This window comes from Myripristis murdjan, chromosome 16 (assembly GCF_902150065.1).
Source record: "Myripristis murdjan chromosome 16, fMyrMur1.1, whole genome shotgun sequence".
Classification (NCBI taxonomy): domain Eukaryota; kingdom Metazoa; phylum Chordata; class Actinopteri; order Holocentriformes; family Holocentridae; genus Myripristis; species Myripristis murdjan.
In genome coordinates, this window is record NC_043995.1 from 26039271 (window position 1) to 26067260 (window position 27990).

General features: G+C 43.1%; 4 protein-coding genes across 4 annotated transcripts; all 4 read right to left on the reverse strand.

The window, feature by feature from the left end:
* Window positions 1-156: 156 nt before the first annotated feature.
* LOC115373596 (sperm acrosome membrane-associated protein 4-like) lies at window positions 157-2688 on the reverse strand. Its single transcript, XM_030072086.1, has 3 exons — window positions 2637-2688; window positions 2107-2226; window positions 157-508 (listed from the first exon to the last, which is right to left on the reverse strand). The coding sequence occupies exons 1-3, from the start codon at window positions 2686-2688 to the stop codon at window positions 303-305; spliced, it is 378 nt and encodes a 125-aa protein (XP_029927946.1). The 3' UTR covers window positions 157-302.
* A 1398-nt stretch (window positions 2689-4086) lies between these two features.
* On the reverse strand, window positions 4087-8551 carry tektl1 (tektin like 1). Its single transcript, XM_030072200.1, has 8 exons — window positions 8270-8551; window positions 7405-7680; window positions 6686-6790; window positions 6052-6193; window positions 5424-5590; window positions 5232-5327; window positions 5029-5142; window positions 4087-4284 (listed from the first exon to the last, which is right to left on the reverse strand). The coding sequence occupies exons 1-8, from the start codon at window positions 8549-8551 to the stop codon at window positions 4087-4089; spliced, it is 1380 nt and encodes a 459-aa protein (XP_029928060.1).
* A 380-nt stretch (window positions 8552-8931) lies between these two features.
* LOC115373698 (uncharacterized) lies at window positions 8932-20638 on the reverse strand. Its single transcript, XM_030072202.1, has 11 exons — window positions 20551-20638; window positions 19205-19429; window positions 18080-19101; window positions 17376-17531; window positions 15535-15612; window positions 14564-14680; window positions 13520-13669; window positions 13174-13341; window positions 11337-11528; window positions 10717-10908; window positions 8932-9967 (listed from the first exon to the last, which is right to left on the reverse strand). The coding sequence occupies exons 1-11, from the start codon at window positions 20636-20638 to the stop codon at window positions 9863-9865; spliced, it is 2493 nt and encodes an 830-aa protein (XP_029928062.1). The 3' UTR covers window positions 8932-9862.
* Window positions 20639-22550: 1912 nt separating this feature from the next.
* LOC115373860 (lysosomal thioesterase PPT2-like) lies at window positions 22551-27877 on the reverse strand. The gene is made up of 8 exons (XM_030072461.1): window positions 27555-27877; window positions 26714-26867; window positions 25751-25846; window positions 25069-25176; window positions 24874-24957; window positions 24689-24773; window positions 23596-23650; window positions 22551-23283 (listed from the first exon to the last, which is right to left on the reverse strand). The coding sequence occupies exons 1-8, from the start codon at window positions 27723-27725 to the stop codon at window positions 23140-23142; spliced, it is 897 nt and encodes a 298-aa protein (XP_029928321.1). The 5' UTR covers window positions 27726-27877; the 3' UTR covers window positions 22551-23139.
* Window positions 27878-27990: the final 113 nt, after the last annotated feature.

Below are 27990 nucleotides of genomic sequence, written 5' to 3' on the forward strand. Positions count from 1 at the left end.
ATGTTATGGGAACAGCAGCAAAAACACCTACTAAGCAATCAAAAACGCATTCAACTGTTTGCCAGCCGTTACCAAAGACAAAAAAGTTTCTTCTGCAATCTAAGCCCTTGGTAAATCAAGTCTTGGTGTGGAGGTATCTACAGATTAGTGGAAAACTACCAGGAGGAGGGTGAGTACAGTATCACTAATAGAGGCAGCTTGATTACACAAGTGTGTGTTGCAGCTTGTCAAATGTAATTAGCAAATACAAGGTGAAACCCCACATGTCAGCCTCTCCTCCAGGCTCTGCCCTGATTTGGTAATCACCAAACTGAGTATGACAGGAGGAGTGTGAGCAGCATGCCAGTCCAGCAGGGGGCGGTAGGCGCAGCGGCTCCATTGCACAGGTGTGTGTTGCAGCATTCGTTGGTGAAGGTGAAGTTGAGTCCCATTGCAAACTTTTCACCAGAGAGACCACACAAGGCGGGGAGGATGCAGCTCTTCTCATACAGCACCACGCGGAAGTCTCCTGCAAACCAGAGCTCAGAGTGAACAGCAGTGTGTGTGTGTATGTGAACTCTCACTCACTCACACATACTCACACACAGGTCTCAACAAGGGCTGGGTGATGGGGACAAAATCAAACATCATAATATTTTTAACCGAATATCTCGATATTAATATTGTGACAGTGTCTTAGGGATGACTCTTGGTGCTGTCACAAAATATTTACACAATAACATTTTTGATAAACAATCATTAGTAATGTGGATATAACGTCCAAGCAGGTAGAGGCAAATAAAAGAACAGCTAAACAGTCTAATAAACTCAAAAAGTTGCATCTCTTCATTGTGTTTACTTTATTACTTTAATATTCTTTGGCAGAGATTGGCCATTTGGTATACGGACAGTTTTACAAATATAAATTGCAGTGTATTAGAATGGCAGCGCCGGCTCCATCCTCACATCCTCTTATAATGTTCGAAATCATCATTCTGTGATGTATTGCAAGAGTTTTTTTTTTTTTTTCATAAGGCAATGTAATCTAGTTTTGTGGTGAACCCACTTAGCCTCAACCTATCATGTCTGCGTCACTTAGCGATTTCATACATATTCATTACATTTTCCAGAATGACGTTGGGAAACCCACAGAGAGCAGGCATGACCTTGTTGCACTCAGCTGTTGGTTGTATGTGTGGGAGGAGAGAGATTGAAACAAGAGTCACACCCCCCAAGCTCAAAATGCAACGACTCGTGGCTGCACTGCATTCTGGTCAATCGAGGCTGCTGTCAGTGGAGACATTAGTAGCTCTGCCTGTTCTCTGGTGGATTTCTCCCTGTCAAACTGCTGAGTGACAGTGCAAATAGTGAGTCCCTTGCTCTTTGATTCTGAGGGACTGACAACAAAATCTGGTGAAATGTCTCAGCGTGGCGACGTGTTGCCTGTTTGGCCAGTTACAGACAGGAAAAAGAAAAATGCACCACCTATTTTTATGTGAAGATGATTCTTTTCAATGTATAAATAGTCCCATGGATGATCACATGTAGGTCAGATGGCCTAAAGTTAGGAAAATGTCCTGGAATCAAGTTTCAGATAAGACAAATCCAAAAGAATCAAACACTAGTGATCAGTGTAGCTCTGCAGGTGCATCTAAAAATGAACACATTCTTGGTGTTGTAAAGTGCCTTGGGTAAGATTTTACAAATTGAATAATGCATTTTATTTCATATGAAACCTTTAAAAATGAGATAAATGAGGCTTTATACGTCCTGGGAGACATTTTCATTTTGGTTGCGGATTTGACTGCTGAGTTTTTAACTTGGCATGAGACGATAGGGAGGATTGTGTTTGCCCTTTAATTCAATATTCATACATCACTGTTTTTCTCATGGTTTTCAGGTGAAAAAAGAAGAAAAAAGAAAATGTGTACTTTAAAAAAAACTGTCCTGTCACGGGTATTTTATTATTTCTCCCTCTCTCTCAAATGCACTTAAAGCAAGCCACCTACACACAGTCCCCCTGGTCGCACTCACATGCCTCCCTCCATGCCTGTCACGGTCTCTTTCAGTTCTTTTTCTCAGTTTTGATTCATTTAAATGTTGTTCAGCAACATGAAGCGCCCTCACCTTTCGCTCCCACAGCTCTGCTGGACAGACAGACCTGACCCGGCGGACACTTCATGGGGAACCTGATGCAGTCCAGAGGTGAGATGGCAGGGAACACACAGGTGTAACAGAACAGGGGGACTGAAGCACAGACATCACATTGATTACAACCAGAAAAAGGCTTTGAGAAACAGAGTTTTGCTGCAGGACATTCAAAATGCAGTCTACTTTGGAGAAGACAAAAACTGATATTCATTGTTCAGGATTTACAGAAGAGTACCTCCTTAAATGTTATATATATATTTTTTACTTAATTGCTGCAAAAATCACATTAATATTAAACAGGATTTTTTATGCAGTAAAATAATTTCCTAAAGACAAAGGCTGAGTAATGCAAGACTGCAGTGTTGATGGAGAACATGCTTTATCTATTGCTGCAAAGCCACAACAGTATACAATACAGTGTCTATTGTTTTAAGTGCATGCAGGTGAACATGTGCACGGGCATGCAAACACACACACACCACACACACACTGTGTTGTTCACTTACCTACAGCTGGGAGTAAACACAGGAAAAGCAAGGGGCAAACCAGCTTGGACATCACTGAGTGTTTTTCGTGTCCCTCTTAACAAACGTTACAGCGCCTCGCCTCTTCAGCTCTTCAGATCCTCTCTAGCTTGTTGTCGTCTACACCAAAGCTGCCGTCTTCATCTTGGACTGAAGAAACCTGGCCTAGCCTCCTGTCTTCCACTTTAACTCCTATCCTAATAATCCTTATCAGCTTTATCCAGGCGTCCTCAGCTTTGGCTTTCTCTCCCCTGCCGGCCGAGCTTCAGAGATCTGATGAAAAATCTGGTCCAGTTTCTCTTGATATTGTGCTAATTAACTCCAAGAATCTCCCCACCCCAACACTTCTGATTCAATTAGGTTATTAGCTTCCCAGTGATAACCCTTTAGTCCCAACGCCGGTAGGGCCCACTGCAGCCCGGACAGAAAAGTCCCGTATAAACATGCCATTTTGACAGAATTAACTCTAAATAGAGCTTTGTAAGGAAACAATGCTCCATGCTGGTATCTCGATGAAACATATTTATATTTATGGAGATAATTTAGATGTTTTTAAGAACTGAAAAGATACATGCACTGTACAGAGGTAAAGCAGGGCAGGTTTATTAAATCATCTCTTATTTCTTAATGAAAGACGTGAAGTCTGTTGGGAGGGCTGTCAAGTGACCTGCGGTCTCATGACTGGGTGAGTGAATAGGAGGCAGGGATCAGCAGAGAGACACTGTCACAGCCATACCAAATGTAAGACATGTTGGCTCAAAGGTAAAAATAGGTTGTCAAGCACTGGTAACTGTTTTGGTTTGAGTTGCACAGGGAATTTTTGGTTTATATACAGTATCAAACTGTGTTAACAGAGCCCAATGCCCATGTTACAAAGCTGTCATTCAATGTATAAGAAGAAGTGTATAAGAATAGCTATTGGGTTTATGTATGTAATCAGCTAAATTAACTATTCTAATAATTTGGTTCAAATTACTTGTTAAACAGGGAGCAGTTTAAGTGAGAGTGTAACTGTGTCAAACGGAAGTGTCAGCTGGCGGTATTTTTAATATAATCTTATGAAAATGTCCCCTTTTCATCCACAGGAATGTTTTTAGGCTATACTGAAGCCAAGGACCTCACGTTAGACCTTAGAACCTGACTGTGATTGTATAAACTCCTGAAGCTCATCAAAAACAGAAACAGAAACAAAAAGATTTCACAAGAACAGCCTTGCCATGCAGGTTTTTGATATTTAGTTTTAACTTTAATAATTTAAAAAAATATTTCAGGGAAAAACACTCATTCAGAACTGATGGTCGCCTTCTAGAAATAAACATTTCCATGTAAGCATGAGATTGCATGTTGAACTGGCCCTTTCACACACCACCTCTCATTGACTTACATCACACTTGCAATTCAGTTTAACTCTTCTGCTTACATGCAGTTGGTTTCAGTACGCCCCCTGCTGGAGGAAAGTAGGCATGGCTCTCCTGTCAACAAGCTGACGTCTCATGCGGACCACGGCAGAGTCCACCTGGGCTGCTGTGCTCTTGCCCTGCAGGTCGTCCTGCAGCTGCAGATGGACGCCCTGCAGCCGGGCCAGTTCACCCTCTGAGGCTGTCAGGCAGCGCCTCAGCACCGCACTGCCCTGAGACATACACAAAACACACACACACACACACACACACACACACACAAGTCACTTACAAGACTGATGTGGTGTTTGCATGCACTCAGCAGGTGAGGCAAAGCTGGCATCACTGTGGCTATTATCAAGTGTGAGGTTAATATGAAACCACTGCATGCTTTAATGATGTTTATGGTGCAAACGTCTGCCAGGAGAATACATGCTATAAAAATGTATTTCAGTATTAGGAGTGCTTAGTTTTTCTCAGAATAAGTGACAAAATCTGTCAGTGGGATGAGATAATCCCACTTGTTTCCAGTACTAATCAACTCATTTTCAAACTTTTCTTGATCCTAGTGGCCTGATTATTCTGCCATGTTTCAATGTATTTAATAAACTTTAATTCCTGAAAACATTTCTGAAACAAGTGAAACTGCATTGGAAACTGGTGGAATTAAAAAATAAAAATAAAATACTAAAGACAAAATAATTAAATTAAATTAAATTGAAAAAATAAAAATAAATAAATGAAAAAATTAACAACAGACAGACTGATTTGGTTTTGGTTTGGTTTAGATTTGTCATTCATCTTTTTTGGGGGTGCATGGGAGGACAGAATCTTGCCTGTATGCCTCAAAATCATCCCCTAAAGTTTTGTTAAATAAACAACACATGAATTCACAATATTTCCAGATGCTGTGACCCCATCAGTGGTGAGTGTCTTTCAGTGATGAGGCATGGCAGACATTTTGACAGCAATGACACCTGCATGAGACGAGCAGCCTCAGGTAACCCTGTCCCGGGGTGCCTCTGGTACACCTGCACCAGAGGCCGGTTCAGTTTCTCTCTGGACAGTATATCACCACTGTACACCGGACCCTGAGAAGAGAACGGCAACAAACATCACCCACATTATCCCTGGAGCTCAAATAAACTCTGTGACTGATAGTCAAGCCGTGCAGTCTGACCTGCGCCCGGCCGTGGCTGTGCAGAATGCAGTTGATTTCCTTCTGCTTGCCGAACATGGCTTTCCTGGTCGCTGCAGACATCAAAGTCAGGCTTTGCTGCAAGAGGAGAAAGAAAGGGAGTTGGTGTATTTCTGCACTGCACACACAAACGTATAACACTTCGCTCTTTTTCATGTTTGTGTTGCTATCTACCTTGAGAGCGATTGTCTCTGCTATTTTCTTCACCAGGCCGTCGTTGACAGTGTGGTGAGCGGCTCTCTGCCTGGCGATGGCACTGCTTAGGACCTGCCTGATGTTTTCCCTCAGCGACTGGGACTGGCTGACCGTTAGAGCAGACGACTCTAAAACGTGCCTGCACTCTGTGGAGACACAAACATGTAAATCCAGATGGCTCAAAGACTAATTTGCTTAACATGGGATGGTGGACCCTCTTTTTTTGATACAGCACATATGTCTTATTTAGTAATTCATGACAAGCAATCATATTTATGATAACATTTGTGCGTAACAACTGCAAATAAATGGCTCTGTACTAACAGTCGCTTCACATTTGCAATTTAAAATGTGGGATATCCCCACTCCTACTCCAGGGCTAACTAAACCCACTCCAGAGCAGTTTATCTCTGATTTTCTGGAGATGAATCACCAAAACTGTGGGTTATGGTCTGTGGTGTGAATCAGGGTTAGAATCAGGGTTCAGACAAAGGCAATAGAGTAAGGTGGGGGATCAGGTCAGCCTCAGACTAAGGAATGCAAGTATAAACAGCACTCTTTCTTCTGATTTTAAGGCTCACACGGTCAGTAACTTCTGTCGGTATACCTGGAGTGAAGGGGCCGACCGAGTCTGACTTGGTGAAGGTCTGAGATGAAGGAGGTGGAGTGCCGGAGAGAGGCAGAAGCTCCAGGACACGAGCTCTCTCACTGGCACAGGCCAGCAGCTGCCGGCTGCACTGACCCAGGGCCTGAGACACAGCAAGGAGGGGCAACATTAAGGCTGAACACATAGGCATCTGTATGCACATCTGTATGTGCTGCTGTAGCTAAAAGACTGTAGGATTTTTTAAAATGTCCTTCTTGAAAAGTGCATGTCTGAAATGTCTTTGGCAGTAACCAGAAAACAACAGCCAATGGCCAAGAAGTTTCTGTTTGTCTGTGTCTACTTTTCACTTCTCTGTTTGTGTTTGAAAGTTGCTTTTTATTTTATGAAAGCATTTTCTGTCTAATCTAATCTAATAAATGTGATGTTGTCTCAGTGAAGCATGGCGACTGAAAGACACAGAACATGTATGTGACATTGTTGCACAATATGGAAAAAAAATGTTTCTAACTACTTAAGGGGGAAATTTAAGGGGGAACTGGTATTCGCTTGGGTTTGGGTAGTTGGAACTATTAGTGGTGGCTGGAGTTCAAAAGAAAAGAGCCAGATGATGGCAGGACAGCAGCAGCAGAGACACCTGCAGCTGGCTCAGAGTGTCTTTCAGTGTCTCCTCCAGATCGTGTTTCAGCTCCGCCAGCTCTCGCCTCTCACACTCCATCAAGTAATCAGCTCCGTCTCTCTCCTGCAACACAGCGGACCTAAATTTAACACCATACCTGGTCACTAATGCATATGCTGAGGGACGTTTATGTAATACTCAAGGCTCAGAGGTGACACTCTGCTGGTTAACAGATACATGACAGTCCTTGCTGCAAACACTTCAAAACACACAGTGCTGTGATCCCATTATGAATACTGCAGGCATAATGTTTGATACTTTATTGACCCTCAAGGTTGTAATCAAGTCCAGTCTAGTAAAGTCTAGTAAAGACCAGGCTCTGAATGAGGTCCACGTGGGATTGAGTCCCATTTAAGACTAAAATAAGCAATACACAGTGAATATTTACTCCCAAATATAAATTTTTTTTTTTTTTTTTTATATATATATATAATTCTGCAAAGACAAACAGGGATTTAGTTCTCTCTACAGAAGTTAATACTTGTATCTAACTGTAAAAATGTTAGTAGACAGTAAATGTTAGTCTTATTTATATTGGCCTTGTTTTATCTTTATGATCTCTACAATAGAGATCCACATGAAAATCTCGACTCTGCCTGATCTTCACATCACTGGGTTTTATTGAAGCTTCACCCCTGAGAGGGTCCACATCCCCTCTGCAGCCCCTCGTCCCTCACCGTCTCAGCAGTGGACGGCCTCTTGCTCCTCCACTCCATGCTCTTCCTGTTGACCTGCAGGTCGGCCCTTAGGCTGCGCAGCATCCTCTCCAGGTGGCCCTTCTCCCTCTGCAGCTTGGTGCCCTCCTGCGTCACCCTCCCGGCCTGCCTGCGCAGCCGGCCCTCCACCTCCCTCACCCTGCGCATGTACCCAGCGGCTACCGCAACACTGGCGCCCGCACACTGCTCACGAAAGCTGGGAGGGGGGAACGGGGCCACACACGTCCTTTGGGTGGCCTTAGGGAATTTAAGGAAAATTACTTGTGATTCTCAAAAATGGGAGATAGGTGGAATTAGAGATTTTGAGTTAAATGTGACCAGAAATTCCTTTTTCTTACGATGGCTGATTGGGTATGACTGTAAAATCTCATAACAGCCAAGATACTGATGCTATTGACCAAATGAAAAAGTCAATTTTATATTTTAGTATAGATTACACCTAAAGTAAGGCAATAATGCAATAATGATTTTATTGCACTTGATATTTCATCTCGTGTGGCTTAAAATTTTATTATAAAATGGTTGTAGCTCTTTCTTGTAGCTCTTTTTCTCCTCAGCCCAGGGTATCTTATACTTCTTACTGATAATGCTGAAATATGTCAGTATCAGATTATTAGGAAGACTTTCAAGTGTTAGGCCTATCCTCTAAGCTGTGTGGCTTCAGCTGGGTGACCAATTTCCAATTTATCAGTTTGATCAACTTCTTGTGAAACATGAGTCATTGCTCCACTTGTCGTCAGGTAAAACTGGTTTAGAAATGTTGGTTTCATGAATATTCACGGGGCTTTTTGTCGCCCGTGTTGGCACATCTGTCTTTTTGTCTCACCATCGTCCCTGTGGTTTGGGGTCTCGACATCTTAGTTTTGCAGATGGAGTCTCGTCTGTTTCCACATTCCTCCTCCGCGATCTTATCTTCGGCCTCCTCTGCATCTGTCCGCTGTGGGGAGAAACCGGCGGCGCAGCTCCGGGGGCGGACGCTTGTCCCGGGCTGTCTGGCCCAAGTCTGCCCAACCATGCGCTCCGCGCGTCGGATGGAGCGCACCGTCCCGTCGCGCCACGACCGCGGTCCGATGGTCACCGAGCCGAGAGGAACAGACAGGACCTGCATTTTATTAAATATATAGTTTGATCCTTAAGATATGAGTCACTATCGGCTTGTACCGTCCAGAGTAATGTGATGAAATATCTGTAGCGCACTGCAAACCATCCGCTGTGAGAACGTGTTTTTATAAAGTGTTGAACTCCATAGCAACAGTTTCTTTAGTAACCAGAAACTCGGGGTAGCCTGGTGATTGGATCGTGCAGACCAGGGGAGGAATGGTGTCAGTCAGCAGTGACTTTGACTGCAATTTAATAGCTCGAGATCATATTGCCTGTGGACTATATGATGCAGACCAATAGAAACATCCACAGGTCACCTATAAGCCAAGCACAGCATCACTGGCCATATGATAGGAAATGAAATAAAAGCAGCTCTGAACACAAATGTGATTTAGATCAGAGTATTTTATTCTCTTGAGTTAAAAGAAAGGAAATACAGATCCACTACCAGAAACAGAGAAAAAAACAACACATGTAAACAATGAAGTTGATTCAATAAAGGTTACAAAAAAGTAAAAGTAAAGCCACATACAAAAGGAGACAAAAGAGCAATGTAAAATAAATTACTTTGGTCCTGACCATATTCCCCCTCCTTGACATTTAAAGTGCCCAGCAAGTACTGTAAACAAAAAATGGCAGTACTTTACCAAGAAACTACAGGGCTCAACAGGACAAAAAAGATTAAAAACAACAGAAAAAAACAAAAGCACTGACTAAGAGGACAAACATCACCAAGAGGTTTAGAGAAAATTGACTCGTACCCTCTCCTGTCCTGAAGGACAAACTATAGACAATAGCTCACGCAAATTCCACGTCCATTCATGCCAGTTAGAAATGCGTCAGCAACCATCCCACCACATGAAATGAAATCTAATCCTCATCGCCTAGCCATTATACCCCATACATTCAAAATCAACTAAATACAGCAATGTGATCAATTTTATATCAAGTATCGAATATCCAGCGACAAGACACTAGACCTTGACGTCGCTCCATACTGAAAACAATCAGGTTGTGTTCCACTAAAACTGAAATGACTGTGCTGATTCACTTCAGAGGGTTAAGTAGTCAATATGGAATATTAAATTCTCCTTTGGCCCACGCCAGAACAATGCATGCCTGCGAATACAAACCATAGTATTGAAAAAAAAAAATGAAACAAACAAAAAAAAAAACAACAAAAAATTAAATAGACTCAAAAATGCGCCACAATAAATATGCTGCTGAGGCGAAATGTGGCGCAGAAAGTGCAAGTTACTCTCCCGTCTCTGTGCAGTACGAGTGCATCTTGTCAGTGTGTTAACGCAGCCGTCCTCCCTCATAGCGTGTGTTTGACGGCAGACACGGGCTCATACTTGTTGTGCAGGTTCTGCTGCAGCTCTCTGAACATACAGTCCCGCTCCTCAGCGTCCAGGAGGATTTGCTACATTAAAGAAAAAAACAAAAATCACCATCATCAGGCCAGTGCATTAAAATTATGACTTCAAGATGATATTCACTCTTCACTATTTGCAGATTCGGTGTTGACGGATGAAATTTGCTTGTTAAATTTTGATCTCAAACACCAAGATGTATCGTTAAAATAATTTCAACTGCACTGAACGATGCAGCACTCAAATGACTTGAGTAGGAGTTCATAGATCAGCCACTAGAGGGCCTCCTCTTTCAATGATACATCAACCTGTGCTGGTCACTGCATTCAAGTGTTGTCATCACCTCCACCAACAAGAATCAGACGGGGTTATGATTTCTCATCATTCTGTTTGTTTGTTTGTTTGCTAACAGGATATCTCTAAAGGTTATAAATGCATTTGCATGAAACTTTGTGAAAAGGATTTGGATGTGGCAAGGAACTTGGGAGGAATTGATTGATTTTTCACACTGATTGTGCAAAGGTGGGTGCTGCAATGGGCCTGATTAACTTATGGTGAATATCCAACATGTAGAACTGACATATCTTGACAGAGGTACACGCTCTACTTAGTGCTTTCTAGTTTATTTATTTGGAGGATCCACTTTCCCTTATCTGCCTCTACTAAAGTTACTCACTTATTCACTTACTCAAAATGCAGGGTCTCTTGTAGCTGCATTGTGTTATCTTCTGTTGATTTCTCTGTATCTGAATATTTCATTTTTTAGACCATAACTTGCCCGTGGCCCCTGCTCTTTTACCTCTATGAGTTTGTCTCTCTTCTCCAGACTGTCCCTCAGCTTCCTCCCCTCTCTCTCTCTGTCCTCCCTCTCGTTCTGCCAGGCTCTCTCTGCCTCCTTCTTCTCCTTCGACTTCTCTCTCAGCTCCTGCCGAGTGTCCCTGAGCTGCTCCGTCAGAGAGGAAACCATCTGACTGTGACTCTCCTGCTGATTCTGATCGGGGCAAAAGAACCAAGTTAGAGAGACATCAAAACCACCTGACAGGTAGCCACATAATTTTGCCTCATATTTCACAACTTTTCTATGACTATTTCATGGCATACAATGAATTTTCAATGAGATGTTACAGATATCGGAAGAAGGGGAAAAACGAAAAATCTATTTGAAATTTGAAGTTAAATGCCAAGTTATCCTGCAGGTAAGAGGGAAAATATAAGTTTTTTTTTTTTAACAGCAGCTGAGTTTTACATTAAATAGCCTGACAATTAAACATAGAAAACATTTACTTTTTTTGAATTTGTAATTTTGCCCGCAAGTCACAAAGAAAAATGTTAAATTGAGCACAACTTCAGTGCTCCCTGCGCTGTGGAATAAAATAAAAGTCCTGCATTTTTCAAAGCTTCCTCATGCCAAATTCTCACCTGCACAACAGCCTGGTATTCCTGCAGGGCTGCGGTGAGCTTGGCAACCTCCTGGCACATGGTGGCGCCGTTCTCCTCTCTATTCTGCAACCAGGCTGCCAGCTGGCTCTCTCTCTCCTTCAGCTGTGAAGCAAGAGCCGGCTCAGACCCGCTCCCTGGCAAGCCCTGGCCAATCACAGAGTCGGAGAGGGCCTGGGGGAAAAAACGACAAGTTATGAGAGAAATTTTCCCTGTGGGCGGTGAAGTCAATATTTACTGAAAACCTCCTCTGCCAGCGAAGGGGGCTGCAGACGGCGGGACAAGCCTCTCATTCACTGTGACTGGAGGAATGACTGCTATGCAACTAAGTGAAGGTGGACGAGCTGCAATTAACTCTGATGTCACTTTAAATCCCGGCCACACTGCTGTACATTAAAAACCTCCTTCCCCAACCTGATATATTTCTGTCCAGTCTGTGGCTAAAAATAATTCAGTAAAAAATTCCTAGTATGGCTGCTGCCTCTAGTTACCTAACAGAAGTAGCAGGATTTTATTAGAGACAGGCTATCTATGATTACAGACAGGTTAGTAAGTCTCATGGGGAAAAAAAAACAACAAAACAACTTCATAGTGGAAGTTGTAATGTAACATAATTCACGTGCATCCCAACAAATATGACAAATAACTCCCAGCACAAAAAGGATCCAAGACTGTTCCTGGTCTTTTTTCTGTCTTGGATTCCTTGTTTTTCATATTTTCTGGAATGCACGTGGATTACCTTACACTAGAATGCCCACAGGGAATTTTTTCCACATGTGTTTTCTCATCCATCTCCAAGGAGCACCTGTCCTGCTTCTGTGATCCCCTCTAAGGTGTTTTCTTCAATTATCATGATGCAAATTTAGCAGGTGAATAGTATCATGTTCTTGGCTGAAAAGTGCCTAAAAGTGCCAGGTTTTACTGGTATTCTGTCAGGAAATGTTGCTGCTCAAATTCACACAGTGACCTGCTGCTTTAAATATTACAAGTAGAGGCAAATGATGGGATGCAAGTGCGACCAACTGCAATTACTGAACATTTGCATTAAATAATCATGCAAAACAAATAACTATGTTATCAATAATGGGATTTCGTATTCCTAAAGTACTGGCAGGTTACCAGAACACACTGGTTATCTGTCGTCTTGCACACAAAGTGCCAATGGCATTAAAAAACGATCAAAACAAAAACAACTGAAGCTTCAAAAAAGGCCACAAAACAAGCTCCATGCACAATCCATGTGGCAGAGTTATGTTGGTGAAATGAATTTTCACACTTTTTTTCCACTCCCTGTATCCATGGCAACATGTCAGTGTATTTCCCTAACATGCAAAATGGCCTTTTGGTAATATATGTTGAGCTGTTTTGGTAATTTAAAGTGGTGCTGTTAATCTAGGGCTTGGGTGACATGGGTGATTTTGGAATATATACTTGTGAAAAGCATTTTTTTTTTAATCGAATAACTGCCAAAATGACCTATGAAACATTTTTGAAGGGTATTATCTAAAAGTTTTGTTTGGTGTCACACCTAATACTACCATTCATTTCAATGGGACAAACATTAAAGTGATTATTTTTACAAGATTTTGCATATATGTGTAACATTGTGATATGTATGGACATTGCAAAAATCCTGATGTATATCATACTGATTTAAAAACACATCAATTAGCCCTTTTGAGCCTATAAATAAATAGGTTTTGTTTCTGAATATGTTTTTACATGGCTTTTCACTGGGGATTGGACTTTATTTACACACCACAGTCTGAGAGCTGGTTTTTATTGTGAGTTTCACTGTGAGATGACTTCATCGCATTACCTGCACATCTTTCTGACAGCTGTGCAGCTCCTGCTTGAGGCAGACGATCAGAGCCTCCTTCTCCTGCAGCACGGCAGTGAGGGCCTGGTCCCTCTGCCTCCACACCTCCCGCTCCGTCTCCTGCTCCTTCTGCACGCGCTCCTTCTCCCCCAGAGCCTCTCGCAGATCCTGGAGTCGAGACAAAACCCAGGTCTACGTCAACAACACCTCTCACAGGCTTGAACTGTGCCTGGGACAAAGTGTGCAGTGTGTGTGTTTAAGAGTGTGCGTGGGGGGCGGCGGTGCATGTTTTTGAACTGCGAGGCGTGTAAATCATGTCCAGGGCTTGTTGTGTTCACGTTCTTACACTGATAACATCCTGGTTGCACTGCAGCACGGTGTTGAGCGTGCTGAGGTCTCGCTCTCTGTCTCTCCCAGCTTTCCTCAGGGCCTCGATCTCACCCTCCATCTGATTTTCTCTCGCTGCCATTTCAGCCTTCAGGCCCTCCAGGGTAGTCTGTGGACCACAAAACACTTTAAAACCAGATTCAAGGCACATCATTTTGATTTAAATTACAATGCTTAAGTAAATTACACGACTGCCAACACTACAAGCAACAAATAGTAACAAGGATCAAAACCACAATTATCCCAGACAACAAAGAAACCTTAGTAAGCATTCCCTTGTCCTGAAATCAAGTTTCTTGTTTCTAATTTTTGACAATCCTTATTTCCACCCATGTCAAGCTTTTTTTTTTTGGAAGAGTACACTTTTTAAAGGCAATAGCGCTCTCCAGGCAGCATTAGTCTTATGAGGGAAGATCAGTAATTTGATTTTGCCTGTGTAGGCCTACATCAGTTATTTTTGTCACTCATCCAGGCAATAAAACAATTAACTGTAGAAATCCAAGGGTACACAAGACAATGTCACCCGCAGTTCAGCCAAACAGGCATAACTCACTTCAGTGGCTTCATACTGTTGCAAAACGCAACCACTAGTAGCTTTATGGCCCGTTTATTTGATATATCAAGGTCCATCAGATGAGATCATAACTCCCCCAGGAAATCAGAGTGAACTCAAAATACAGTGTGTGATTATTACCAGGGCAGCCGGGGAAAATTATTGACATTTTATTGCTGGATGGAATAAACTTCCTGGAGTCCTGCGGTAAACATTGTTTATCACCAGACCTCCTCTGCTAACATTAACGCCTTCAGGATTAGGGTAATGGAATCTAAAAATCACAGAGTTTGGGTTACCATGAGAAAACGCTACCCTTCATATATCTGTGTGTTTATAGCCTTTGCAGTCCTCGAGTGAAATGGGCGTCATTGTTTTGTTACTATAGGAAGAGTCAACACTGGGCTTTTAACATTATTAAGGAACAAAAAGGGCATTTTCCGCCCTCACCTTGTTGTCGGAGAGCGTCTGCCTCAGGTTCTCCGCCAGTTTCTCAGTGAGCTTGTCCGACAGCTCAGCGCCTCCTCCCTCCTCCACGCACAGCCGCCTGATCAGACCCAAACACTCCTGAGCGGGGAGGAAATTACTGTCTGCTCAGTGGATAATGCACGAGGAAAATACACCATCTGAAGCCACATGAAAGCATTTCCAGACTCATTATACGCGCAGTTGTCAATCTGATTAAAAAACCTGACCGTCCTCTTTAGTCATGAAATTGTTGTGGATACGGCTTTAATCTGACAGTCGAGCTATTATCTAAGGACATATGCCAGTGTTTAGATGTGGTTTCACTTGGGGCATTTTTTTTTCCCCAGCCGGTGAAATGAGCCATTTAACTCGGTGTTTTTCCAGTGTATGCAAATTATGTGCCGTGAACACACCTTTGACTGTAAATCACAAGATGCGTGCATGAATAAAACGTGCCTGAAGAAGACAGCTACCCTATGATACACATTTGACAAAATACTCCTTTCACAACTATTTCACAACAAAAGCTGACAATAGCTGACAGAAAAAAAGCCATTTGCATCATCTCTTTGGCAGTCTAGAAATCTTTAGCAAGCAAAATGTTCCTCTAAACACTCTGATAAGACCAGCTTTAGTCAGCTCTCTGATAAAGCAAACTATTTACTACAGGCTATTAGCTGACAGCTTCATCTAGAGCAACTTTAAATGGGTGCAACAGTTCAGCGACCTTTCTCTTTCTCATTCCTCGATCATAAACATTCACGTGACTAAAATTGAGCAATAAGGTTCAAAGGGGATGTATCTTGGGTAGCGCTGCAGCTTTAAGGGCAGTACAGTTACTTTTAAAGACAAACAACATTCCAGCGAGCTTTGAGCCAGAGCCCCTGCAGCAGCAGAGGGTCTCATGTCTGCGTGCATGACTGGCTCCTGTCTCCCCTCATCACCTCACCCACCTGGATCAGACGCTCCTGGCTGTGGAGGGAGTGACCGAGGCACTGCAGCAGGGGGCTGCCGCTCTCCCCCCTGGGAAACTGGACAGGGAAAGACAAAATGACACGGTTTTCTTTCAAAAGTCAAACTGGTAGATGACACCACAGTGCACATGAAGCCATTCTACCAAGAGAAAGTGTAGGCTATTGTTTTCTGTGAGCGAATGCCACTACAATCTTGCTTTCCCTTATTATGATCCGAGCAGAGCTGGGATACAATGACATAATCAAATATCATGACAGCTTCGACCAAATAGCTTGATTTCAATATTGTGACAATATTGTAGGGATGGCTATTAGAGCTTTCATAAGACACACACACACACAAGTAATTTTGACCAAGCAAATAGAGGCAAATAAAGCTAAGGACACACTGGCTTTGCTTTTATTTGCAGTCTTTAAAAGCTTCCTGGAGGTTTTAAAAGGAACTCATCATCTAGCGTGACACTCCATCGACAAAGCTTTAGAGCCGTTTTAGTGCTCTAAGGATTCACTATTCCTCGTAAGACAAAATCAAACATGCTTTGATTTTGTAACTAGTCCCAGGGGTGACTCCCTGTGATACAGCAGCCAAAAATCGATGAGATCACAAGCAGAAACAGATGCACAAGCAGCTCGTTCGGCGTTTCTGAGGACACTTGTGGACGAGACAAGACGGGCAACACAAAAAGATGATGTACTTTGGTCTCCGCATCAGGAGGAGAAAACGTGCAGGGAGCAAAAACGCCTCTGATATTTCAAGTCCATCAGCATAATTGTGCTGAGCAGTGGGTGGTGGTTATGGGCTGTTTAGGGCTGTTGCCAACCGACACGAAAAACATATGAAGGAGAAGCAGAGAGAAACTATCGTGACAAAGGAGTCATGTGGATTGCCATGTCCTAGTACTAGCTGTCAAATTTGACTCCCCCGAGGACACAATTTGCAAACTACAAACTGCAGCTCGGCAAACTGGAGTTTCAGTGTGACATGCTCTCCAACAACCAGCTGGAGAAAGTCGCCTACTATGCATCAACCTTAACAGAACAGTCTAATAAGTTCAGAAAAATTGCATCCCTTTACTGTAATGCAGCTTTTAAAGCCAGGAACCAGCAACACTTATGCCATTCCATCATATTTCGATAACCAAACTGCATGAGATTACCTAGTCTCATATCAGTGATTTATCAAATAGCCCCACATGCAAGTACACTTGTCATGTGAATCAAGAGATTTTTATTTTGATAGCGAAGAGGTCATGCTGAACACTGACTCCAAACAGCAGCCGAGGGATCTGCTAACGACATCTTGTATCATAAGACCTCTGAGCCCCGAGCAAACTCCACTGGTCGGGGTGGATTCCAGAGAAAGGCCTTAGTGTCTATGTGTATGTGTGTGTGTGTGTGTGTGCCTTTATGTGCACCTGCATCAAGGAAAGGGGACACACCCTTGCAGAGTGACAAAGCTCAATACACCCACCCTGCAGTGCTTGCATAGTGTCATGTTTGTGCTCAGTCAACACGATATTCATAGCGAGTTTGTGGAGCTGTTTGGCCACGTGACGGGATCCTGCATGTGTGCATCACTGCATTCTGTAATAAACCTGTTTTTCTCATGGCACTCAATTCCCGTGTCAGCAACAACGGTGTGGGTAAATGTCAGTGTCTATTATGTCAAGAGGTTGGTGGCATGTTGGCTACAACCTTTACAGTTTGTCACTGTTAATAACTATGTTTGTGTGGGGCTTTCTTTCTGACAAACAATCATTCTGACATACAATCATCTCTTCAACGGGAGCGGTGCTGGACAACAAAGTGTGAATGCTTACTGAGGCCCAGTCCTCTGATCCGTTGACCTCGGTGTGAGCTGCCGATTTGCTCTTCCCGTGTTTCAGCTCGGCCTCCAGGCTCCTGATGCGGGCTGTGGCTTGATCAAGCTGGCTTCTCAAGTGCCTCACAGCGTGGTGCACCCTGCCCGTAGTGCTCTGAAAGCGATAGTAAATTTACGTTAAATGTGGGTTGCGTCATTCGTTTGTAAAAATGCACGCAGCTGAAATCTTGCTGGACTTTTGGACTGATCCTATTTGCTCCCGGATAACCTGTTGCAGGGCACTGTGTCAATATTTAAACAGGACTATCACAGACAGATCATTCAGGTGACCACAAGCTAGCTTTCTGCACTTCCTACACACACACACACACACACAGACACACACACACACACACGCTGGCACACACACTGACTCACATTAGAATCGTCTCTGTCATGTTTAGACAGGAATTAAAACACTCAACAACAGCACTGAACGGGTCATCAAAATATTATAATATCAAAATTGCAATATGGCCAAGTGCAAAATCCAAATTACAGAGATTCCCTTGCCAACAATTTGTAATCCCCAGATGTAAGAAAATAAAATCACACAAACAACATTTTAATTGTTTTTTTTTTTTTATGTGCAAAATGAAAATTATGATGCACTCCCTCTAAAATCATGAATCTTATCACATTTGCAATATCTGTCTTACTCACCTCTCTATGAAGAGGCATGAACTCGTCCCTCAGCTCCGTCAGAATATCGCCGTCCTCTCCATCCACTTCCTCCCTTCCGTTCTCTCCATTCTCCACACTTCCAAAGTTCAGGACCCGGTTCACTTTAGGCGACACCGTCTCTCCTCTGTCTTTGAAGTATCTCCCTTCCCTTTTGCCCAGAACTGGAATCCTGCACCCTGACGGCGAGCACAGCAGCTTTCCTTCAATACCTTTCAGCTCTCTAATCACAAAGTTTACTGACTGATCGTCCGGTGAATCGAACGGATCGGTGCCTTCCAGAGAGTCCAGTGACTGGATGGACTCTGTGCGGGAAGACGCCCGCAAGGAGAGACTGGACCCTGCCAGTGAAGCCGGGCTGGAGGAGACGGAGGACACCCTGTGCCAGTGGAGAGGCATGCTCTGGGACTTGTCCCGCGACAGGCCCAGCGGGGAGAAGGGCCGATAGGGCATGCGGCGGGGAACCCCACAAACAGACTCGTAGTCTGAGTCAGACACCCGTAAGGAATCACACCCTTCACAGCCTTTACCCTTTCTGCACCTTTTGCCCGTTCTTATGAAATACGGGCAGGCGTCCCACTTCTCGGACCAGCACTCGAACTCTGACAGAGCCATGTTCTCTTTGAGCATCTCCCTGTAGCCCTCCTTCTCGCCCTCTCCATCCTCCTCGCTCGTGCTGCCCTTGCTCTGAAATTCCCGCGAGTGTCTCTGGCAGTAATTGTAGCGTACCCACTGTCTGATCTTGTCCCGCTCCTGGGCCAACTTCTGGAGCCTCTCGGACGACAGCACGCGCACCCTCGCTATGACCGCGTCGAACTTAAACACCCGCTCGAGCACGCAGACACACTTGCCGCACAAAAACTCCCCCTGCCCGCTGCCCCGCGGGACAGACTGGCCCAGGATGTGGGTCAACACCGACAGCAGGTCCACTCCTTTGGAGGGGGAGCAGAGGGATGACTGGGACTTGGAGAGAGACACTGAGGACCCCAGGGACAATGTGCTACCTGTGTCGGGCAGGGAAATAGTCATGAGAGACATTCATGCAGACTTTCAATAGCAATATGTGTACTAAAGCTTGTTTTTAACTTCTTACTCCTCCACGCTCACCCCAGGGGCTGCTCTGTGAGGACCGCGACAGATTTCCTCCTCTTAGGGACTCAGTCGGGGTGGGAGGCTGGCCACCCCTCTTCTTTTGGCTCCCAAACAGCCATCGTCTCTGGTTCCCCTGGAGGGCTCCCCCGCAAATCCGACACCAGTCACTCTTACCTCTGGAAGACATGGCGGACAGAGGGCTGATCTGTCCCCCTTGATGTCCACTGGATGTCTCAAATACTGGACAAAGGAAAAGTAGGACTGTGTCAGCAACTTCTTTGATCCTCAGTGTTAATTCTAGGAAACAAACAAAACAACTAATATGCCAAAATGCTGGCAGCCGCTCAACTTGAGCTTCAAAGCGGATCTTTGGAGTCAGAGCTGGATGCTAAAAAAAAAAAAAAAAAAAAAAAGTTGGCTCCACATCTCTCCCCTCTTTGGAGAAATTAGGCCAGGGGCAGCTTGATGCAGCTATGTGCTCTGGTTAGTTTGAAGTATTAAGTGTCTCCTTTGTGCTTTGTCTGTCTGTTCCCTGCTGGTTGTTTTGGCCAGGCAGTGTGTGCTCTCTGCAGCACACACACACACACACACACACTCGCTGGGTGTTTACAGCAGGTTCCCACAGGGCGGGACACGTCGACCTTCAGCCACGCTGACAGTGGATCCTCTCTTCAACACTCAGCCTCTCTGAAAACTTATTTCCCCTAATATGAACTGTGCAAGTTTCACAGAGTTAACTTGAACACACCTCAGAGCCACTTAAATCCAGCTCAAACGCAAATAAACCCATTTTCGCGACTGAATTCATGGTGAAAACGTTCATATCTGAAATCTGCGTACAACGACTTAGATTAACAAGTTATTATGTTAAACTGCATCCACGACACTGGCAGACAGTGTGTTAAAATTAGGCCTTATTTAAACCAAGAGTGAGGACACCATGTCAACCTTTAGCTACACGGCTAAAACAGACCCGTCCAGTGGAAACACGTTGAACTATCGCCGATCCGGCTCTATTTTAAGCAACTGAGGTGCAGCGATTCAATGTGAAAAGTCACAGCAGGGCTATGAGAGACGGCTTATAATCTCACACCACAGGACACGAATAATCTTACAAATTTATCTCAGCCCAATCGGTTAACACAGGCTACATGAATTCGTTTAAAGCATTTTGAAAGCGTCTTATCTTCACTGTTCAATCGGGTTTAGCGCACTGACCGCGATAAAGTTGAGAAATCTGGATTAAGTCGATCTGACTCACACTTCTCCGATGGTTAAGGGCCGTTCACGCCATAAATCGGTAAGGTCTTCTCAGTTGTACACGTAAAGTCATGGAGATATATCGGAAAAGTTTTTCTTACTGGATCTGAGCCGGGAGCCGCCGGAGCGCCGCAGCACACCGCAGGGAGGAAGGGAGCTGGGTGTCACCTTGCTGACGTCAGCGGTCATACCTGTTTGGACGGGCGCGTGGGAGGACTAGTGCGTTCACGGTGCGTTCAAGAGCCAGGGGCGAAGCTAGGAGTTATGGGTCCTGTGGACAAGCGGGGCCCCCCACCAGCCACCCACTCTCCTCTCATTATTTACCCCTTTATTTTATGAGGAGTGGAAGTAACACAAAATAAATGATTAAAAACAAAACAAATGGAGGAAACTATGCTCAAATGAAGACAGGAGTGGAAAACTGTCAAAAAGTTTGGATAAATCCAAAGCTGACTTGATTCAGATTGAGGTAAATTGGTTTAAAAAACAAAACAAAACAAAACAAAACAAAACAAAACAAAACACCACCACCAACAAAAATAAGATATTTTCATGTATCAATCATTTATTATTTATAGGCAGAATAAGAAGGATTTGTTGGTTGTGGTTTGTAAACACAACATTCAAGCTGCCCTTTCCTCTCTGGCTGAACTAACAACCGATTGTGAGTTTTTCCTGGGATGGTGGTGTAAAACACCCACCGTCACCGTTCAGTCACCATTCAGTCTGCCCACCACCACCTACCTGTCCAATAGAGAGCAGGCCAACAGCTCATCACTCTTCATCCTCCTCCTCTCCCTCAGCGCTCACCAGCAGATGAAAGCCGACCCCAGATCCACTCTCGATCTTTGTAACTGTTGCATTTCGCCTCGCTATATTTCCTTTTTTCTGTGGTCCACAATTTTCTATCTTCCTATTGAATGTTGTGCTATTGATCTGGCACTGCTGCGCTGTGATTGGCTGGGAGCGACACATCTGCTGGCCAAAGGCCGATGCTCAGAAGAGTCCCGAGCTCAGCAAAACAAGAAAACCCAGGCCGAGGGCAGAGACACACACACCAACACACACTTCCAGTGGCTCATCAGCGATGCCGTGAGGAACATCCTACTCATTCTGCCTTTAAACATGGTGCCATCTATTTTGTAACATGAGTGACCTCTGGTGTTTAGGACAGAAACTGAAATATGAAACTGAAGTATTTTATTATTATTTTGCTAATTTTGTTAAATTGTGATAATCCAGGGATGCCCAGATTATACACCTGTCCTTAGTGCATCCCCTCTGTCCCAGCTGACTGTCCTGTCTACTCCACTGTCATTATTGAATAAAGCAGAAATGCCCCCCAAAAAATAAAATGTAAAAAAATAAACAGCCAAATAATAAATAAAGAAATATATAAAACCAATAATGTTGATAAGGCCCCAGCAACACAATCAATTATTTTAGTGCATTATATTTGTGAAATTTTATTATGATTTGTTTTCAATCAGTTTCAGTGCCTTATTAACATTATTCTCAAAAAAAAAAAAAAAAAAAATGCAGTTTCCCATTTCCCATCGCTGTACATTGCATGGTTTTCCTCTTATCAATGGGTTTACAAAGGAAAATCAATCGGTTTTAACCGATCGACACTGCCCTGATGTAATCATGCGTAAAGGCCAAAGGGGACGAGTGTACACTGTGCTCCAACGTATATGGGCTACCAGGACAAACTGCATGGGTAGGCAGTGTTGTGGCATAAATATGGATTGTGTTGAAAATATAAAAAATAGATGCTTAATAAGATTTATCAAAATGAGAAATATGGCTCTTTGTGGGCTTAATAGCACTATATGTTTCTCTCCCAATATTTGAGTAACTATTTTTGATTTCCTCAACATGTGGTGTTTTATGTCAACTTTAACAGATCCCAAATTTACTGTTCATTTCATGGTGTCAGTGTTAGTATCAAGTTTAACAACTGTATCAAAATCAGATTTGAAGTCATGATGCTGAGTCTGTATCATATTGTTTATGCAAAAAACAAAATACACTCACAAAATAACAATACAGAGATTTATTCTCCTAAAAAAGGCATTATTTAACACTGTTTGTGGAACATTTCATATATTCTCAAAGGATTTCCAGCACCACAAAAGTACACCGGGGGCTGTAATAGCTTACTTTGACTGCTGTTGATGTTATCCTACGATGTGGCTGGCCACGTTCAATGGGAATTATCAGCACAGTTGATGTGTGTGTTTGTTTGGTTGTACTACAAGGCTGAAATTACCCATGATATAAAGGAGCATTTGATCATGATTGCACGGAGAGCATTTCTAAAAGGCTTCTTTTACAGCACCATCTCTGCTTTTCTGTCTGTCCCTTTTTGTTGCAGCCGATGCATCAGGAGATGCTGAAAGCAAGCAAATACTGAGAGAAGCCGCATCACATACAAAATCAGAGTGCCTGTGCAAAAGTAAAATGGATCATTGAAATAAAAAAAACTTTTTTCTTAAATGTAGAAAGCAAAATATAACTTTTGTGTGTGCTTTTGTGTGTGTCTGTACAAACGTATGTGCATGACACTGACAGACATATGGTGGTGCCTCTGTGTGCAGCCAGTATTGATCAGACATATGGTACATCAGCTGGATAATACATTGCAATGACATTGATAAGACTGAATCTAACTGTGTGTGTGTGTGTTGTCATGTGAGCCATTTCTCTATGCAGCTGTTGAACACGGTGTAATTGGAGTGCCAGGAAGTGTGTTGCACTCCTGCGCGCACACACACCGACACGTCGCCACGGGCATCCAGGGTCTTCAGCCCGAAAGTATCGTTGGTGTAAAACTGACAAAGAGAGAGGACAGAATGGTTACCCAACACACACACACACACACACACACACACACACACACACACACATTTGAAAAGGGCGACACCTACTGTCACTAAAGCAAACAGTCCTTTATGAGGATCCTGGGAAAAATCACAGCCTATAAAATGATATTATGTCCACAGACAGACTGGAGTATAAAAAGCGGTAAAACAGGACATAAACAACATAAAAATGCTCCCCAGTGCAAGTGTGCTTTGTAAATTTAAAAAGTGAATTACAAGCATCTGGTAATGTTTTTTTCTAATGGAAGTGAGACAGTGTACCTCCTGTTTCCTCATGGCGACAATGTTTTCGTTGCGGTCATAGAATCCAAAATGACTGTAAAAAAGAGGAAGCAGGGCATTAGTCCAGGTGAACAGAACCTGCACAGCAGAGAGGCTACTTTAATAAATTGTGCAGCTAATTCTGCAGCGTTTTGAAATCTCTTCACTGAGTGTCTACTAGTTGGAGACGTGATATTAAAATCCCTTTGTTAGATTTGACACCAGTTCATGGTCTTACACCTAATATTTATTAAAGCTGCATTGGGTAAAATCCCCATGTGCTTTTCTTTTCATTTGCATGAACACTGGAACACACTGCAACCCTCAGTAGCTCTGATAGCAATATTTTATAGTTCCCAGGTACAAGACGTCAGCTTTTCACTCTCCTCTCTCACTCTTATCTCTTTTTACTCTGAATCTTTTCCTTTGACAGTATATTCCAATCTTTATTATTACTATTTTTTGTTTTTTTTTTTTGGCATTTTTGCTTTATTTTGCAGTCACAGTAGAGAGACACAGGAAAGGCCAGGGAGAGAGGGGATGATATGCAGCAAAGGGCTTGAGGTTGAATTCGAACCCAGGACACTGCGATCAGGACTCTGCTAAACAAGTATGCTCCCCAGAATATTTGATTTTTAAATTTATTCTTACATTAATTATATTCTTTTCTATGTCAAACTGGCTTTATATTGATTTATCGTCTTCACACTCTCTTTTAATCACTCTAAAGCAGTGTAAATTGCTTTCCTTGCACAAAACATGCTATATGAAAATACTTTCTTACTTTATGTATTTATTTGCTGTATTTATTGGCTGATTTACATTATTACTTATAATCTTCATTAACAAGGGGAATCATTTAAGAACTAATGACTGTTATTATCAGTTATAATAGTCAAAGTAATATTAGTGGTGTTATTATGAGGGGGAAAATATCATGGAGACGAGATGAGAAAGTTGGTGGTTTGAGTTTTTGGTTTGATTGATAAATGAATTTATCATAGACATAAAATATCAAACTTGTGAGGGTAAGAGGACACACAGTGTTCATGGGATTAAAAAAATACTACTAAAAAAAACAACAACTTGACACCTGGACTGCCACGGTGTGATGACGCCATCATCTGGTCCACCAATCAGCACGAGCTTCCTGATGCGCAGGAAGTTTTCCCGCCAGGCTGCGGAGGAAAACGTGATGTTGGAATAAAACCTCGAGTAAATCCAGCATGCTTGTTTAATTTCCAATATGGCAGCCATGAGGGGAGATTATTCCTTTACCTGTCATCCCAATGTGCGGTTTCTCACCGTTGAGGAGTGCCAGGAAGCTGCTGCTCTGCAGGAAGCGGGATCTCTCGTGAGGGTCTGGAGGGAAAAAGTCAACATGATGTAAATAAATTTTGGTGTCTGTTTGGAGGGAAAACTCAATGTCATGTCCAGTTTATTCTCAGATACAGGTCATTTTTCTGCTGTCACCGTTCCAGTAGTCGCAAATAGACACTTTCTGTCCGAATCTGTTGTAGCAGATGTGAAATACTGTGCTCTTCATGTGGTCAGGAAAAACCCACTTCAGATAGTCCGTGTCTGTGGAGGGGGACAATTATATACATTTATGTGATGCATTACATGAAATACATTATTTTTGTTTCTTCATTTTTGCATTTTATCATCTATTACCACCTAAAACCCTTAATATGTTCCTAGCTTTACCCTCAACACAGACGCGCGCCACACTTCTTATTGTACAGTAAATTCTTAATTTCAAGATTTAACCCCTTATTTCCCCTTATTACCCCTTAATTTTTCAGCTGTCGATCTCTTAAAAATGAAAAAATCAAATTAAAGCGTATTTTTCAAGAATAAAGTTCATGCACTGTCTCTGATATTTAAGTTAAAACACGTCTTAGCACCTCAAATTTACTTAACCCACACACAGAGCTGCTTTTTTCAGGATCCAATTGAATTAAGGGATTGTGATTCCTACTATATTGTGTATTGATATGATGCAAGTTGAGGAAGCTGACTCAGAGCTTACCAGAACTTGCATCTTGCATCACATCTGAATATTTCACCACAAGACATTTCCTCGGGCTAGTTTTCATGTCAGTGTAACTGTAAAGTGTCATGGACTGTTAAGGGGTGTTGAGGAGCAGCTGACCTCCGTACTGGCCGGCCTGAGGTGACGAGAGAGAGATGAAGGTGTGGACGTTGTGGTCTGGGATAGTGGAGAGGAGCGCTCGGCAAATCAGGCCGCCTGAGGAGAGTGAGGCGACAGAGGAGGCCAACATCATCCAACACAGGAATCAACAGTGTTTGAGAGCCATTACCAGTGTTTAGAGTCAGAGTGTGTGAAGCTTTCTGTTTGCTATTGGAGTGAATTTCTCTGTGGAAATCAGGTGTAGATGCCAAGACAGGGAAGGTATGTCAGCAAGTTGTGAAAATATAAATCCACTCATGGTCAGGTGAAAACATCAAATCTCCAAAAATGTTAATTTCTCATGAGTTTACCAAAGCAGTTGTTCATTTTAGCTTGACCATCAAGCATTGTTTTGTCCATTAATTCAATGGAGTTTGTTATTATGCAGCTTTAATATTATAAACTCACTGTAGTTTTTTTTCCGCCAAAACAAGACAAAGCCATTGTTCCACTTGGTGAAACAATGGCTTTTCCTCCCCAAGAATAAATTCACACAGTGTAGGAATGATCCAACAAGGACTTAATTGGATGTGCATTTTCAGTTACATTAAATGTGTTCCCACTTCTTGTAAACTTATCATTATGGAAGTGCAAAAGCTGCAGCAGCACTTTGCAGGAATTCTGATTTTGATTTCTGATTTACCCAGCACTTTTCTTGTTCTGTTAAAAATGTGGAAGTGAGAGTTCAAGTGAAAGCTCCTATATAAACATTTTATTCAACTCCCATCGACCCCTGTATGGAATGTGTGCCTCTGTATGTGTGTATTAAATATTTGCATTCATCCTGTGTGTGTAGGTATGTGTGTGCACGTGTGCCAGAGTGTTTGTCTGCGAATGAGTGTGTGGCCGCATTTGTGCCTGTGTCTCTGTGCAGAATACATGTGTGTGTGTGTGTGTGTGTGTGTGTGTGTGTAAGACAGAGACCTTGTGAAAAGCAAAGGAGGTGGACGCCATCGGGCGACTTTTGCATGATGGGGTAGACGGCATTCCTGAAGCCTCTGACTTGCCTCCACATGGGCTTCAGGCTGGCCAGGTTGTCGAACAGATCGATCACGGAGACCTCGGTGCCTGGATGGAGCTGGAAACAAAACAAAAACAAACAAACAAACAAAAAACAGACATAGAGAAGTACAGTAATCACTCAAACTCACTGTTCCCCAGCATGAGGACATAAGGTTAGCAGCTACCTTGGTTGGAAAGTGGTCAGCCTCCGCCTCCAGGGTGGAGGCCGACCACAAGAAGTGGCTTGAGGAATGGAAAGTGGTACAGGAACAGAAATCGATTCTTGAATTTCCTCATTGGGATTCTAACTTTGCTTGAAACCTCGCTCCCTGCCCTAAAAATAATGTTTCTGAGTGCACGTTTTGGCCCAGAAAAGTCAAAAAATAAACTTCAGTTACTTCCCTGTGGGAGTTTAGTGACGCTCAGTTCAAATTGCAACATTAGAGTTCGCCAAAGAATATTTCCTCACATAAATAAGATAGATATAGCCTACCATAAATTAGGCAAAGAAGAGACATATGAAGTTCTATTCTCTAGTAGAAATTGAGAATTTCACAAAAGAATTACTCAAATTGTGCTAATTTAAAATGCCTTTAACTTAAAACTGAACATTTTTAAAGATAGACATAGACAGTAAATGATGAACTTCAGTGTTTCTCCCTTCTCCTTTACTCATTTGGAACAGGCTGTAACTCTCTACTTGTGCCTATACACACTCACTGCACGGTTATAAGTAAGATTTTTTTTTTTTTTTTTTAACTACCTTGGTTATGAAATGTGTCAAGGTCTTGAACTGCTTGGGTCCATCGAAAAGGCCATGCACGATGATGACAGGCTTGTATCCCTGGGTGCTGTGGGCCGGCAGCAGCAGCAGCAGCAGCAGCAGCGGCGGCGGCAGCAGCAGAGACCCTCTGGGGACTGCAGATCTCCTCATCTCTTGCGGGTCATGGAGGAAAGTGCCGCCCGCCGGTGTGGAACCAGCTGCGGGCACTGAGGAGGGAGGAGGGACTTTGCCCCGCAGGTATCAGAAGTCTGATGCTGATGAATAAATATCGACCTTTTTTATCCACTTCCTCTGTTTGTAGACTAACCAGGAGAACAGTGTGTTGCACTTCCTTCTTCCTCATCACCGTCCTCATCACATGTGCGATATCTGAGCTTCCACTTTATAAGGCAGGCAGCTCTGATTTATTGACACA